We start from the raw sequence: 14,466 nt of genomic DNA on the forward strand, positions 1-14,466 counted from the left end.
TCACAACCTGATGACGGAGCAAGATCAATGTGGAGGGTGTAGGCTAGAGATGCTTCATGCTTTAAGAGAGGGATGGATATTTTAAATTGGTATAACATCAAAGAGCCCTACATATCAGAGTTTATGGACACCAAAGACCAATCAATTATGAGACATGAGGGCAGACAGAAGTGCTGACATGCAATTGGATTTTGAAGCTTGAGGGAGGACAGGTGAACCACACTCAGGTCAACCAAATACTTCTCTCTTTCCTCCATTCCTACCTCAGGTCGCTTCTAGTTCCAGGCATCACACCCAACACAGGGTTAAAGGAGCACTCCACCAACTTTACACACAAAGGTCAGTTTACTTCATGAGGAGTACTACTCAGTCTGTGAGTATAATGTCTTCTGTGGCTCTGGAGGAGCTTTGTCAAGTCTGAGAAAATAACCCTGACGATGTCATAGAGATGTAATCAGGGTTGTCAGTTTGGGCTACAAATTTGAAACAGAAAATGTGTGTTACAAATTGGGAATGGAGTTTGAAAGATGTGGGTATTAACAAGGTAGGGAGGGTCTAATGATAGATCCCATTGAGATGCATTATGGGAAATGTAGGATCCAGCGTTTTTAGAGCTTGGCTCCAGGGATTAAAACCTCTGCTTCACAGATGGTGACCATTTTTTCTTGAATATGTGTCTTGTGAGTCCCCCAACTTTTTAGAACTGCATTATTAAATCGCTGTCCCTTTAAGTCTCAGCTTCTCAGACAAACAATTATATTATTAAAGCTTATGGAGTCTATTAAAGCCTGATCAATATTATAGTGAGGGCAATACTAATATTGATATTTAAGAGCTACAAAAATGTATTGAAAAAAAAGAACTCTCTTAACAATATATTGGCTAATATTCTTTTTTGTACACAAACCATAACAAATATTTTGATAAGGATCCCTTAAATTTGGTTCTTAAAAAATTGTGACCAAGATATGTAGTGAGAGGGACATTTTACACTGTAAGACAGAATGTCAGTGCTCAAATGTAAGTGTACAAACTATGCAATAAAATAAATTGCCTCAAACATATCTTTGACATTGTCTGCAATAAGTTCATATTGGCTCATATTTCAAAGACAAATACATCTGTCCAGCTCTAGAGTCTTCAGTAGAACAAACTAAAGTTTTGTTGGGAAATGTCTACTGCTATGCAACACTTGCGTTTTACACAATTTGTTGTGCAATGAGATTAAAATAAAATGAGCTTTTTGTACAAAATCTAGTCAGTGTTTTGTATTACATAGATAATAAGATAATTGATTTTTTTTAATATGAAAATAATATAGAAAATGTAATAAAAATATAATATAATGAAATAAATTAACACCATGGTGTCATCAGGATGTCAAACTGTTTCATAGACAGATATTTGATCAAAACTTCACATGTTCTGTTGCTTAGATCTCATATTCAGGTTTGAGCTGCAGGTTGTGAAGACGAATAACCATTTAAAATGTCAGTAATTCTGCTATTCTAATAAACAAAAGCTGATGAATGATGAACTGAAGGGATTTAGAAAATCTGAAAATTCATACATCAGGAAGAAGCTTGCTGTATCATTTTTGACACGACAAAAGACTGAATTCAACATCCATGTACTAGATTTTTCTAGAGCTTTTGACCACATCTCATGATCAGTGAATAGAGTTGACAAGACAACTAAGCAACTAAGCAGATGAGATGTGGTTGAAAACTCTTGAAAAAGCTAGTAAGCGTACCTTGAGTTTTATGTCTGTGTGTGTTTGTTATCATGAATAAATGCCCGTATGTCTACAACAGGAAAGTAATGCATACAAATGTCAGGGGAGCACTCCACACCTACCTCCAAATGCAGGCCTCATGGTGAAGTCATGATCGTCTACTTTGAGCAGATGCTCTGTCTTCATTTTGCGAGACTTGGTCACATCTGGAGGCTTCTTGGCCAAGGAGCTAGAGGAAGATGACATTCACTGTCAGAGGGTAGTCGACTGAAAGACTGGGGTTTGGCAACACTGTAGAATACTGACTCATTCTGCTGTGACAACTGAGAACAAGGACTGCACAAAGTGATCATTCATCTAGAACCTGTTTGTTTTTTTCTTACCTTCAATGTTCTAGAGACCAAAGTAAGTTTTCACATTGCTCTTTTTTCACAACATCTGCATTCCATACTTCCAAAAGACCACACATAAAATGCCAGCAGCTGAAAGCTCACATAGAAAGTAATCATCATTTCATGGTAGTGAAAATGCAAATGTATTTTAGAAATGTTCAGATCAACCCTGTGTTCAAGCAAAGCAGAATGCTGCGCTGAGATAATTGTCAGTGGTATAGTGTCGGCCTAACAGTGATGATGGTGCTGCAGCTGTTTAGACCACATGCTGTGGTAAATCACCTCTGAGGACAGATGGACTTGACTTGTTCGCGCCCTGGCAAAACTATAACAGACAGATATACGTTTTCTCTGCAGTACTAGCAAGCAGTAAAGAAGAGATAAATGTATTTCCCTCCTCACCCTTGTGTCCATTTGGGGTTCATATATGCTGGAATGCAGCGCATCAGACTCCTCAGACTAGAGGAAACCTCTAAACCTAATCTTAATTTAGAATACTTAATTGTAGAATAGTGAGAATTACTTAGGGTTATATGGTTAGGGCTCCTCCAACAGAAGACGCCTGAGTGAGACACTGCTGCATGCTCTGCTTGAGCACCAAGTGTGTTTTTGATTTGCATCCTAATCTTTTTCATCTCCCATACATTCTTGATTATAATTTGTGTTTTGCATGACAATCATTTGAAACAGATATCAGTTCGATCAATGTTTACCAGTGTTCAAGCTGTCAAGCTCTGTCAGAGTTGTGGTGATTAGCTTGCACATGTCTTTTTATCATGGCTAACACTGTGATTTAACTCATGAGGCCTTTCTTGAGTTACATCAGTTAAGTAACCATTGTGTTGGTTTGATTCCAACAAGTCCACTAAAATACATTGGTTGTAACTGCCCTCCAGAATGAAACATATTAAGATTTTCTATCTGACGCCCTATCAGCAGTACAACATAGTTTGGAAATGCCCTCCATAACTTTTACAAATCATAGTTATAAAAATTGTTTCTAATAGCCAGTTCTGATCTAGAAGCGGTAAGGTTAAGGTTTGGTTAAGTTCAGGCACAAAAAGGCCAAAAATAGTTATGGAAACATGGATGGTTGAAATAACCACCACTTAGCTAAGTTAAAGGAATTATTGAGAAAAAAAACAAAAAAAACAAACAACAAACGTTGGTAGGAGACAAGCGAACAGCGCTCTCTTGTGTCAAGGTTCGGGAATATAGATAAAGTCCACAGTGACTTGAAAGACAAGAAACAATGTATTTATTAACATTTAATAATTAAAGTGCTTTTGTTGCCTAAACCTAACTACAGACGGGACTCCGGAACCCTAGTCCACCTCCCTACCAAAAACCTTCCTGTTTTTATGCATTTGCTGAAACAATGATACAGATTGGGAGAGCAATGTCTTTGATACCCAGATCCTCCTAATACTACGACAAGTCCCACAAACTAAGCAACAAAATAGGTTGTGAGTCACTGCCTTCCAAAAGGTCTCATATGAGCATTTTCTGATCTGGTGACAGTATCAGCAGGACTACATTGTTTGTCGATGCCTCCCAAATCATATATGGCTGTTACAATTTTACGACAATATGATTCCAATTAAAAAAACCCTACATGGTTAAGATTTTAGGGGAAAGATCGTCATTGTTTAGAGAAACCAAAGCTGACTGTTGGTAGGAGCAGGAACAGTGCTCTCCAACATTAAAGTAACAGCTTTGTCGACCCAGTATGTCAACGTGTCCTTCTGAACACCAAACTCCTCCTGATGAGCAGGTCAGTGTCTTGCAGGCAGATTCATCACCTTCAGTGTATGGATGTGTGTGGGTGAATGTTACACTTTGCACTGACATAACTGCAGTCTAAACTGTTTTAATTTACATTATTTTAACCTTTTTATAGGGTTTTTATTATTTACACTCCTTCCATGTGATAAATTAATCAATGCATTTGTTGATAACTATGTTTTTAAGTGTGAACATATACAAACTGTTGCATGCCTATCAACGAGATATCATCACTCAGCAATAAAGCCAAAGAGTTCCACTTCTGACCACACCTCATTTATGCAGTTCAGACTTGAACTGTCTTTATGGCTTATTTGTTTTTATTTAAAATAATACTGAGAAAACATACATTCCACCCAACATATAGACTACTCCATAATGCATCTTTAACTATTTGCAAGTATAAAGCAGCTGTGATTTGGCTCAGTATGAGCCCTCTATCTATTTATCTTGTTTTTTGGTAATTGTTAAATTTTTAATTCTATATTTTAATTTGGGAAAATGTAACTAATTCTCAATAATGTGACAAGTGATCCGTGAGCTACAGTAGTCTCAAGCTTCTTAAACCATTATTGTCCCTGTATATTCCACTTACGTGCTATGCTTTTGGGTCTCCATGGTACCGGTCCATCTCCGCACCCGGTGTCCGTGCTTACGGCATTCACAGGTAACGACCAGACATAGAAGTAAAATCAGAAGTTTAGTCATATAGGGCATCTTGACGGCGCAAATCCACAGGTGAGTCCTTTGAAAGCCCCTTTCAGTCGGTTCATTCCAGCAGGGCTCAGCCGGCAGCGCATGGTTCTCAGCAGAGGATGGATGCGTCCTCTGTCATGGTATCAGACTCTCTGCCGCGCGAGGCTGCAGTGTGTGCGATCCTATAGACGGTCTGCACTTCCTCCTCCTCCTCCTCCTCCTCCTCCGAGAGAGAGAGACTGAACATCTGTAGCCTGCATGCTCCGAGGGGAAAACACACACACACACACACACACACACACACACACACAGGGATTATTTGCAGCCTGGCATGACACAACAAGAGAAGCAGATTATTCCTCCCTCTTGTAAATAAAAACCTCATCAAAGGAATCACGTTTCAATTCAGGGACATGGTGGACCAGTTTAAATGCAACCCCCATTTTCATTTAGTGCAAGGGCGGAGCAAGCATTTCCGGGGCCTTGGGCAGAATCATTCACCATTTCAGAGTTTGTGACTATGCCACATGATATTTTATGATGGCTGCTGTTGGTTTGATTCTCAGTATGTCAAGCACCACTCCAATGATAAAGTCAAAATGTATCATTTAAAAGTCAATGAAATATTACCTAGACCTTGACCTAGACCTACCCAGCCAAGGACTGGCAACACACACACACACACACACACACTACACTGGACCAAAGCAAAGGGTGCTGAAGCCATCACAATCTCCCATCCCCCAAAAATCAATTTCTTTATCTTTATGATGGACATTTATGTTGAAAACTTTATTTAATTCATAAATAAGTGATACATTAAGTGAAATATTTTGAAATTATTGTTGTATTAAAGCTTTATGCTTTTATTTGTACCTCAAATCATATGATGAAATATATGATTAATCACGTATCTATTTCCCATATTGCCTACGCAACACAAACTTACACCACCCAGATGGCAGCACAGCAGAAGCTCCACCTGCAGCGGCAGATGCAGATGCTTCCCAATGTTAATGACTCACCTAACAATCACCGACTCAACATCCGATTCTCTTCATCACCCACTCAGCCAGCACCCACTGTGCAGCCTCAGAGAAAGGCAGCTTATCCTGGATTTCCCTGCCAATCGCCAGGCACTGCTCCCCCTCAAAGAGCCACTACATGATCTGGCTTGTCGCCAATGCTGCCATGGGATGGGATGAATTATGTAAAAACTTTGGTCTGACATCTCCATATTGAAATGGGATTAGCCCTTCTGGTTAATTTAGCTGCAAAGTTCCCAGTGCCTATAGTCTTATAGTCTTCTTCACACCGCATGCTGTCACCCAACCTTTAATAAAAAAAACAAACCTAGATCCAACTGTACTCAATAACTTCCAATCTGAAAATCATAGGCCCTATTGTATTTTCATTATGCTACCACTGGGATCTGTGTTCAGAAAATACAACACCACTTCACCACGTCATTGCTACGCTGACGACACTCAGCTGTACTGAAACCGAATGAAACACATAATCGTCAGGGTTTTTTTAGTTGTTGTTTGAGGGTGTCAAATGCTGGATGGCCAAATATCTTCAGCTAAATGAGAGCACGACAGAGGTTCTTACTATTGGTCCTAAATATTTCTCTACTGGTATAGACAATTCTCTTGGGCCCCTGTCTTCAAATCTCTGTACACATGCCATGTCATTTTTGACCCTGTGTTAAAATTTGACAACATTTTTCTTTGTTTTGTAGATCTTACATTACTTCACATCTTGACTTCAGCACCTCTCTTTCTCACTTCTCATGGGTAGCATGGTTACTACCTCTCCCCTGCTCTGGCTTCCCTTCACTGGTTACCAGTAAAATATAGAATTGATTTTAAGATTCTTGTATTTGTTTTTAAAGCACTGCTGGACTTGTACATCTCCAGTCTCCACAGTCCATACTCTACATCTAGACTCTACATCCAGACCCCTGAGATCCTCTTTTACTCCTCACCATTCCACCTTTCCAGTCAGAATCCATTGCTGTCTGAGGTTTTTCCATTGCTGCACCCAGACTGTGGAACAGTTACTCCCTCACTATGAGCTCTTCCCTAATTATCATCACTTTTACATCATGGCTAAAGACCTTTATACAATTGCACTTAAGTCCCCTTAGTTATTAATATAATGAGAAAATTGCTGTAGTTTTTTCTATTACAGTTATTTAGCTATTTAGTTTTGTTTTAATTATTTAATTATATTTTAAATTCCTCTGTAAAGCACTTTGGTCAGTGCCTGTTGTTTTTAAATGTGTTCTATAAATAAATTTGACTGGACATTGTCCAAACCTCATGGGAGGAGTGTACATGTGTGTACCTGTTAAATTTTATGAGCATTAGATTTAGAGATTTAGATTGGAATATGACATACTATGTCAGATGAGACAACATTTTTAGTTATCAAATTTTTACAAAATGCTAATGTAACCAAGTAAAAGTACGATTAACACCAAGGTCAAGACAACTTTTTGTTTGTTTATTTATTTATTTTTCACTGATGGAAAGCATGTTTTGTACGAAGCCCGGCAGGTGTTGTGGAGAAAAAAGTAAAAAAGTAATACTACTTAGTGCGCACAAATAACTAATTTATCCTTTCTAATTATTTAATTTGTGCCTTTTATTTAATAAATGTTGCCATTCATGATCACATGAACATTATACTGTCACTGTTCACCTACCTGTGGACTCTGAGTCTTCGGTATGTTCCCCAAGGGGGGAAATTATTGTCGTCACTCCCCACTCCCTGCTGTGCTGAGCTTGATGTATCCTTGTGGGGAGTGATGAGGTCAGACCCTATGCCAAATATCAATGCTGAACATATTCTACATTCACATTATAATCCAAGTGTGACCACAACCTGTAACTTCAGTTTCTAGCAGCTGCGTTTTAGTGTTGAGGGTGCCTGAATTCATTCCTTCATAATGATAGCATTACTATCACACTCATTCACTCATTGTTTCTTGTTGTCCCCTCAAAACTTCTTATTCAAACATTTCTGATGCTACATTGGACTTTGTTTCATTAGTGCTGGTCTTTGGCTGCTCTCAGTTAGCTACAAATTAATCTCTATAAACAGATACCTGCACATGAATTCAGAATCTGTAGGCAAGGGACAAGATTTTGGTATCGGTAGCATTCTGGTTTTCGTTTGTAGCCTGAGTAGGATGGACCAATCAAGTTTGAGCGGGCTTAGGTTGTCAGTTTAGGTAGTTCTTATCATGCTGATGCATGTTCAAGTGTTGATTTTTCTGATAAGTTTGGTTTTAATTAGTTTTTTAATGCTATAAAAAGGGGGTTACACGTCATGATTGACAGCTGAGGCCGGCTTGCGATTGAGTTGGCCGGGTGTATGGGCGGGACCTCAATACCGCAGCTCCAACTCTGATCACTACTGCGCAGACTCTGGCTCCAAATGATGTCACCAATGCAAGATGGCTGCTCCAGTATCCGGGCTATTTTGGCTTCATTTTTGTACAGTGGGAGGAAGTTGAGATGCGTTCTTCCATGTTTATATACAGTCTATGGGGGGAATGCATTGACCAAAATGCAGTCTCAGAACCCATCGGCCATCGTCTCATGATGATTTAGCTTTTTATCAATCTCGGAACCCTAGATATTAGCTTTTTTAATATTTATCTGCATTCAAGTCGTCATCAGACGATAGCCGATATCCGCTGGTTACACCGGAAGTCCCTTTCTGTGTTGTTTTTTTGTGTGTGATCATTTTGCATCTCTTTGTGGTCATTTTTGATTGACTTTCCAACAAGAGATCTTAACATTCACTTCAAACAGATGATCCCTTCAGCCCCTGTGTAGGTATCCTTGTGCAAGAAGTGTGGTAATCATCTATGTCTTTGGTCTACTTTAGCAAGCAGATAATCAATAAACAAGCATACATAACTGGCGGTGTCAAATGTTCCCTTGACATAGCTTCTTTGTCCATGAAAATTTAACACCTTGTTCCAGGCTTTCTTATCTGAGAAACTTCGAGGTCATCCACTCCCCAGCCTACCTGCAATTGCACGTGTCAAGAACAAAAGGCCGAAAACCCTTGTTCTCTAGCCAAAAAATCAGATGACACCACAGTATCATCATTCTTTAGCTTATTCCTCTGAAAATGAAACTGAGCCTAGTTCATTTGTTATGATACAGGTTACTGTAAGCTTTGCTAGAGATCCATCATGTTGTAGTTTTCTTTTTCAAATGTTGAAGAATATGGTATAAAGCATGAAAATGTGGGTGCACACTTGAGTACTCAGTGTCTTTGTGTACAAGAGGACAATTCACTTTTTTCAATGATTTATCAGGGACCATCTCGTGACTTGTCCAACACAGATGTTACTAATAATATTAATATTGGTATTCCGTTAAGGTATTGCAGTGCCAAGGCTCTATTATTGTATGTGCTGGTTCACTGGCATGGCTTACTGGCAGACCTAAATGGAACAAAGCCATAATGGTATTAGTTACACCTGTACAGCATGTCTTTTAGTAAAAAGGTTCAGTACATGACATTATCTTCTTTGTGGATGTAGAGCAGACACGTTTCCTGATGTACATTCCAACAGCGGACTCCAAGGGTTCCTACTTACTTCCCTCAATCATGTCTTGTCCACACATCTCTGCTCCTCCCAACTGGGATGCAAGAAAGGGAACCTTGGAAGAGAAGCCAGGATAGAGGAATTGTATTCACTAGATGAGATTTCCTCAAGAGGGTCCAAATGCATAACTTACGTCTGGGAACCCGAGGTCTGTAAGCCAATGGGAAGAGAGTAGGGTCTCCAGAAGTGAGGTGCGTCACGTCCATTAGCAGCGTTTTCCCCCCTTCACTTCAAAAAGATTTGAAAGCATTCACAGAGATTAGTGCCATTAACGTAATGTTGTTTGTCAGGTAACAGCCAACAAACAAATCCCCACAACTAGGTAAATATCGTTTCTTATAACAGGTTTGGCTATGAAAGAAAAACAAAATTAGCTAAATAAATACAATGCTAACCTGGTTGACCTTAAAAAAGGTGCAGGTGATGTAAAATATGTTTATTAGTGAAAGAACAGAAAAAGAAAACTTAAAAGAGCAGTAAAATTGATGATATATGCTCTAAATACAATATACAATTCATTAACGAAAGGCTATACAATGTGCTATGCTATACATACTGTATATACAATAAGTCTATCCTTTTCAGCCTAAGACTGAATAAGGCTGTGGACTAATAATAGCCATGATTGTGCTGCTGTAGAGGACAAATACTTGGACCACCTCAATTTACCGGAATGAGCAAAGATAAACATGAACAAAGTAAACCAAAAGTATAGCAGGAAGAAAAGAAAAGTATTATGCATTAGTATTAAGAAACAGTTGCAAAAGTACATTTTCATTAAGATTATACATACATCTAATAATTACTTTATTTAAAAAAAACCATGTACAGATAAACAACATGGATAATCGTAGAAAAGGTTTCAGTCGTAGTCATCTGGACACTGTTTTCAGAATCAAGACGTTTCGGCTCCCATCCGGAAGTCATTCTCAATTGTGACAATTGAGAATGACTTCCGGATGGGAGCCAAACGTCTTGATTCTGAAAACAGTGTCCAGATGACTACGACTGAAACCTTTTCTACGATAGAACACTCCTGGACGAATGAGGGACTACACCGTCCTATTTTGAACATGGATAATGTTACTAATTAGTAATTCCTGTCCTAATGGTTAGTTTTCCCAATTTGCAGTGATGCAATAGTATTAATATTACACTAATCATGTTTTCCTCGCAGCCTACTCCTTTTACTGATCAACTCTGCTGATCAATCAGTCAATAAACAGATTTTCACTGAAGGGGTGTTGCCATCTGACATAAGCTCCTCTGGAGGGCTGAAGGTGAGATTCATGCTTTATAAGAAGTGTTTTCAAACAGTATTTACCAGGTTTACAAGAGAGAAAATGGTTGGTTTTGCAAATATACGTCACAGCTGCTTCCCTGAGATTACCTTCTGGATATATATATGGAACGTTCTGGGACAATGTCCTTCACAGTGGATGAGACAGTCCCGAACGGGGCTAGAATCATTCAAAAGAGACATTATTTCTATGGACTGGAACCTCAATGATGGTGGACCCTGATTTCCAGGTCACAGGCTGGAGGACATAGGGAGGAAGCACAGTTAGCTGAATGGAAAGCATCCCACATGTTATTAAAGCAATGTAATACCTTTAGCTGGCTAATTTAACACTGTTGACACTTGGCTTACCTAACACCCATAACTTGACCTTTTTAATGAATCAAGAGATGCCAGAGATATTTTTCACAACCTGCCAACTCAAAAGTTGTTCCTATTAATGGATTAGAATTAATCTATAAAGCATTAGTAAATTATTTATTAACCATTAATAAAGCCATTAGTTACAACTTGTAAATCCTGTATAAAAAGAGTGCCTTTGTAGCACCAAAATGCTATATTCTCACAAGATACTTTGGTATTGTACACTGGCCATTTGTGAGGTGGATGGGGAGGCGCCTGGAGGAGTGAAAGAGTATAGTGGTGTCACCGCTTGAAACCCTGAGCTTAAAATGATTAGTAGAAAACTGTGATGGCCGCCCTCACGGCCACGCCAGACACTTGGTGATGTAATTTCCACCCGTCATGTCTGTTAAATGGTTTGGCCAGTCAGCAAATTTGCTCCCCTCATGTTTCATTAGTTAGTTTTGTCTTTGTTGAGGTCAGTTAAGCCCCTACAAACACAAAGATCTTAAGTTTTCCTCCAGCAACTTCACCCTCTTATTTCTCTATGATTTTATACAACTCCCTTTACATCTGCAAGTCATATTTAGATTTTTAGATAATGTTTACTTTATGATACATTAAAAAGCAAATGTGTGTGTGAGACAACCAGAATAGAAACACTTAACATTTGGAATGTAAACTGAGTCCTCTGCTCCAGGTATACATCTATTGTAGTTGTGATGTTGCAGACCAGTCTGTCCAGAGATGACTTCATATCCTTATACAGCATGATTCAGCTGCTGCTGAAGCTGCAAGATTGAATTGTAATGAGTAGCCTTTTTAAGTTGCCCACCATCAAAGTGCGATTGGGGTGGAGGATGCCATCCCCTTTACTTACCTCGGAGAATGCTGCTAGCTCACTCATTTTCTTTTTCAAGTGCCTTCAAAACTATCCACAGCAGTCTACACTCATCCAATCCTGACAGCTTTCATGATGACAAACTGGACTTGTAATTATCTGTGTGGCAGACCACAATATGCACTGCTGAATGACACTTCTTACAGAATAATGAGTCTGTAACAATGCTAATTATATACTGAATGATCAATGAGTGTGTTATGTTTGAATAACAGCCACTAATCATATCCCTGGATGCTGTTGGACTTATCTTTGATAGAAATTCATGAATTACCTCAGCTTGTGAACATCATTTACATTATTATTGTGTGTGGAATGATGAATCACATAATGATAGCAAGTAGCGCTGAAATTAAGAAGATGTTATAATAGGGTTGTCTACTTTTTGTTGGGTTCTTTTGATTCTGTCATTTGGGGCTTTATTTGTGTTATAGACCACTTTGTACATTATCTTATCACAAGCTATGTGAAAACTAATGCAGGATTGGTCATGTGGTGTGTATTAATTAAGTGATAGCATGTGATGAGGTATCCTGCTATAGAACAGTAATGAGGTGGAGGCAAAGATTGCCATGGCACAGAGCAGAGAGTCATATCCTTCGCTGTTTTTTTCCCCCAGGTATCTGGACATCTCAGCGTTATTATGCCACTTCTAGCAGGGCTACATGTGTGTTCTTTATTTTATTATCAATGGATCACTGTGTAATGTGAACCAGGCCACTCATAGTGATGAACCAACAGAGAATTATCACCAACTAAAGCTTCATAGTCACCACTCATCAGCCTGGTTTTCCAATAACAGCAGGCATATATTTTCAGTGAAAAAGCTCTGAAACTCACTGTTCACTACCTGCCCAGCACCACACAGCAGACTGCCAAAGTTAGAGATTAGCTGGTGAACAAGTAGAGCATTTAGCAGCTAGAGAGACATTTTTCTCAAGAGTTGGTGGAGACCAAACCAGAGCTAAAAAGGAGAGTGAATATTGGACTTCATCAGATGCACGCAAACCTGACACCAAATGAATGATACTGTTACTCTGTGTCTGCTGGATGTGTAAATAGGAAACTGTTTGCCATATCAATTTTTTAGACCCCAAATAATTAGTGATATAATATCAAATTTGTATGGTGGCAATAATTTCTACTAACAAAAGTTAGCCCTGACCTCCTCAGACCAGATTAGGTACCCAGGAAACAATTGTTTGACTGCCTTTATAGAGTTGCAAAAGTAAACTCTGTATGTACACAGTACATTCTTACATTTTTCAGCTGGAGTTCTGTTCAAAGCCAAGTGTTATTATAAAAATATTTATAATTTTATCATGATTGTCCACACTAATTTTACTATGTTGGTCTATTCTGTACATGTGGCATCTATTGCATGTCTTAACATCTTGGGAAAGGGATCCCTCCTCTGCTCCTGCTGAGGTTTCTTTAATTTTTTCCCTGTTAAAGGGTTTTCTCTTAACGGAATAGAGGATTTGAGGTATGCTTTACACAATGTAAAGCCCCTTGAGGCAAATTTGTGATAATTGACATGTATAAAGTGCCAAGTGTCATATGCACTGTAAATAGGTGTTACAAACAGCATTCCTTTAGAATTGTAAAACATATGGTACAGAGGCTGCATGAACAGCTGCTACTTATGCTTACATTCTGCCTTAAAACACTTACATGGATTGAATTGCTGCAGTACACGTCTTACAGTACACATTAAGCCTGATCAAGCCAAATTGATCGGCTTTGGCTTCAATGCAAATGGCTCATATGTTCCATTGAGCTTCATAATGTAATGTAACACATCAGTCAAGTCGACCTTGTGTATATTGCACTATAAAGAACTTAAAGCCACGTGTTTTATGATATAGAGCAGTATTACAAAATAGGGGGAGAGATTAAGCACTTTAAACATTAAGAGCTGAATAAGTCAAAAACATAAAAATATCATATCTACTTCAAACAGGGCAACGGGGAAAACAAGGGATAGGACCCAAAATGCATTCAACGGACGCAGAGAAATAACAATTACAAGGGCTTACATGGAAGGTCAGGCAGGAAAAGATCAAAACCGGAAAAGGCAGTTCAAAACACAGGCAACAAATCCGTAAAGGAGCAGGAAGAAAATCCCAAGTCCGAAGAAACAAGCAATAAGTCCAACATCCAAAAATGGCATGTGAGGTCTAGAGGAAAACACAGTCCAATAATACAAGAAACAAAAACTGGAAGAATGGCTGGAACACTGGACACTAAACAAAGACGAACTGACAATGAAACAGGGGAAATACACTGACTTAATACACAGTAAGGGAAGGACAACTAGACACAGGTGAAACTAATCAGGGAGCAGGGAGGCAATCAAACAAAGGAGGGAAAAACAAACAAAGGCAGGAAGTAAAGCTCGACGACACATGAGGGGAAACTCTTACCAAAATAAAACAGGAAATAAATAAACACAAACCCAAAACTATGACAGAAAGTACATGTCAGGCACAAGCTGGAGCTACACAGTGCCTTTTTTTGGATGTAGGTGAGAGCTTGGCCACAGCTCTGTGTGTAGCAAAAGTTCAATCAGGAAGAGTCTCTCTCTCTATTCAAATGGGCTTTATTGGCATGGGAAACAGATGTTAACATTACCAAAGCATGTGTAAAATAAAAACATACATAAATGGAAGAATTGTGATA

At 38.8% G+C, this 14,466-nt stretch overlaps 1 protein-coding gene across 1 annotated transcript in view; it reads right to left on the reverse strand.

The window, feature by feature from the left end:
- gabrr2a (gamma-aminobutyric acid type A receptor subunit rho2a) overlaps positions 1 to 14,152 on the reverse strand; it is a 109,472-nt gene extending 95,320 nt beyond the window's left edge. The window contains 9 exon segments of the mRNA XM_044167372.1: positions 1,858 to 1,964; positions 4,508 to 4,631; positions 4,634 to 4,869; positions 9,233 to 9,296; positions 9,375 to 9,469; positions 10,632 to 10,779; positions 11,552 to 11,674; positions 11,764 to 11,883; positions 13,824 to 14,152. Of these exon segments, the coding sequence (XP_044023307.1) occupies positions 1,858 to 1,964; positions 4,508 to 4,631; positions 4,634 to 4,712 (310 nt within the window). The 5' untranslated portion in view covers positions 4,713 to 4,869; positions 9,233 to 9,296; positions 9,375 to 9,469; ... (2 more) ...; positions 11,764 to 11,883; positions 13,824 to 14,152.
- Positions 14,153 to 14,466: the final 314 nt, after the last annotated feature.

This window comes from Siniperca chuatsi, linkage group LG15 (assembly GCF_020085105.1).
Source record: "Siniperca chuatsi isolate FFG_IHB_CAS linkage group LG15, ASM2008510v1, whole genome shotgun sequence".
Classification (NCBI taxonomy): Eukaryota; Metazoa; Chordata; class Actinopteri; order Centrarchiformes; family Sinipercidae; genus Siniperca; species Siniperca chuatsi.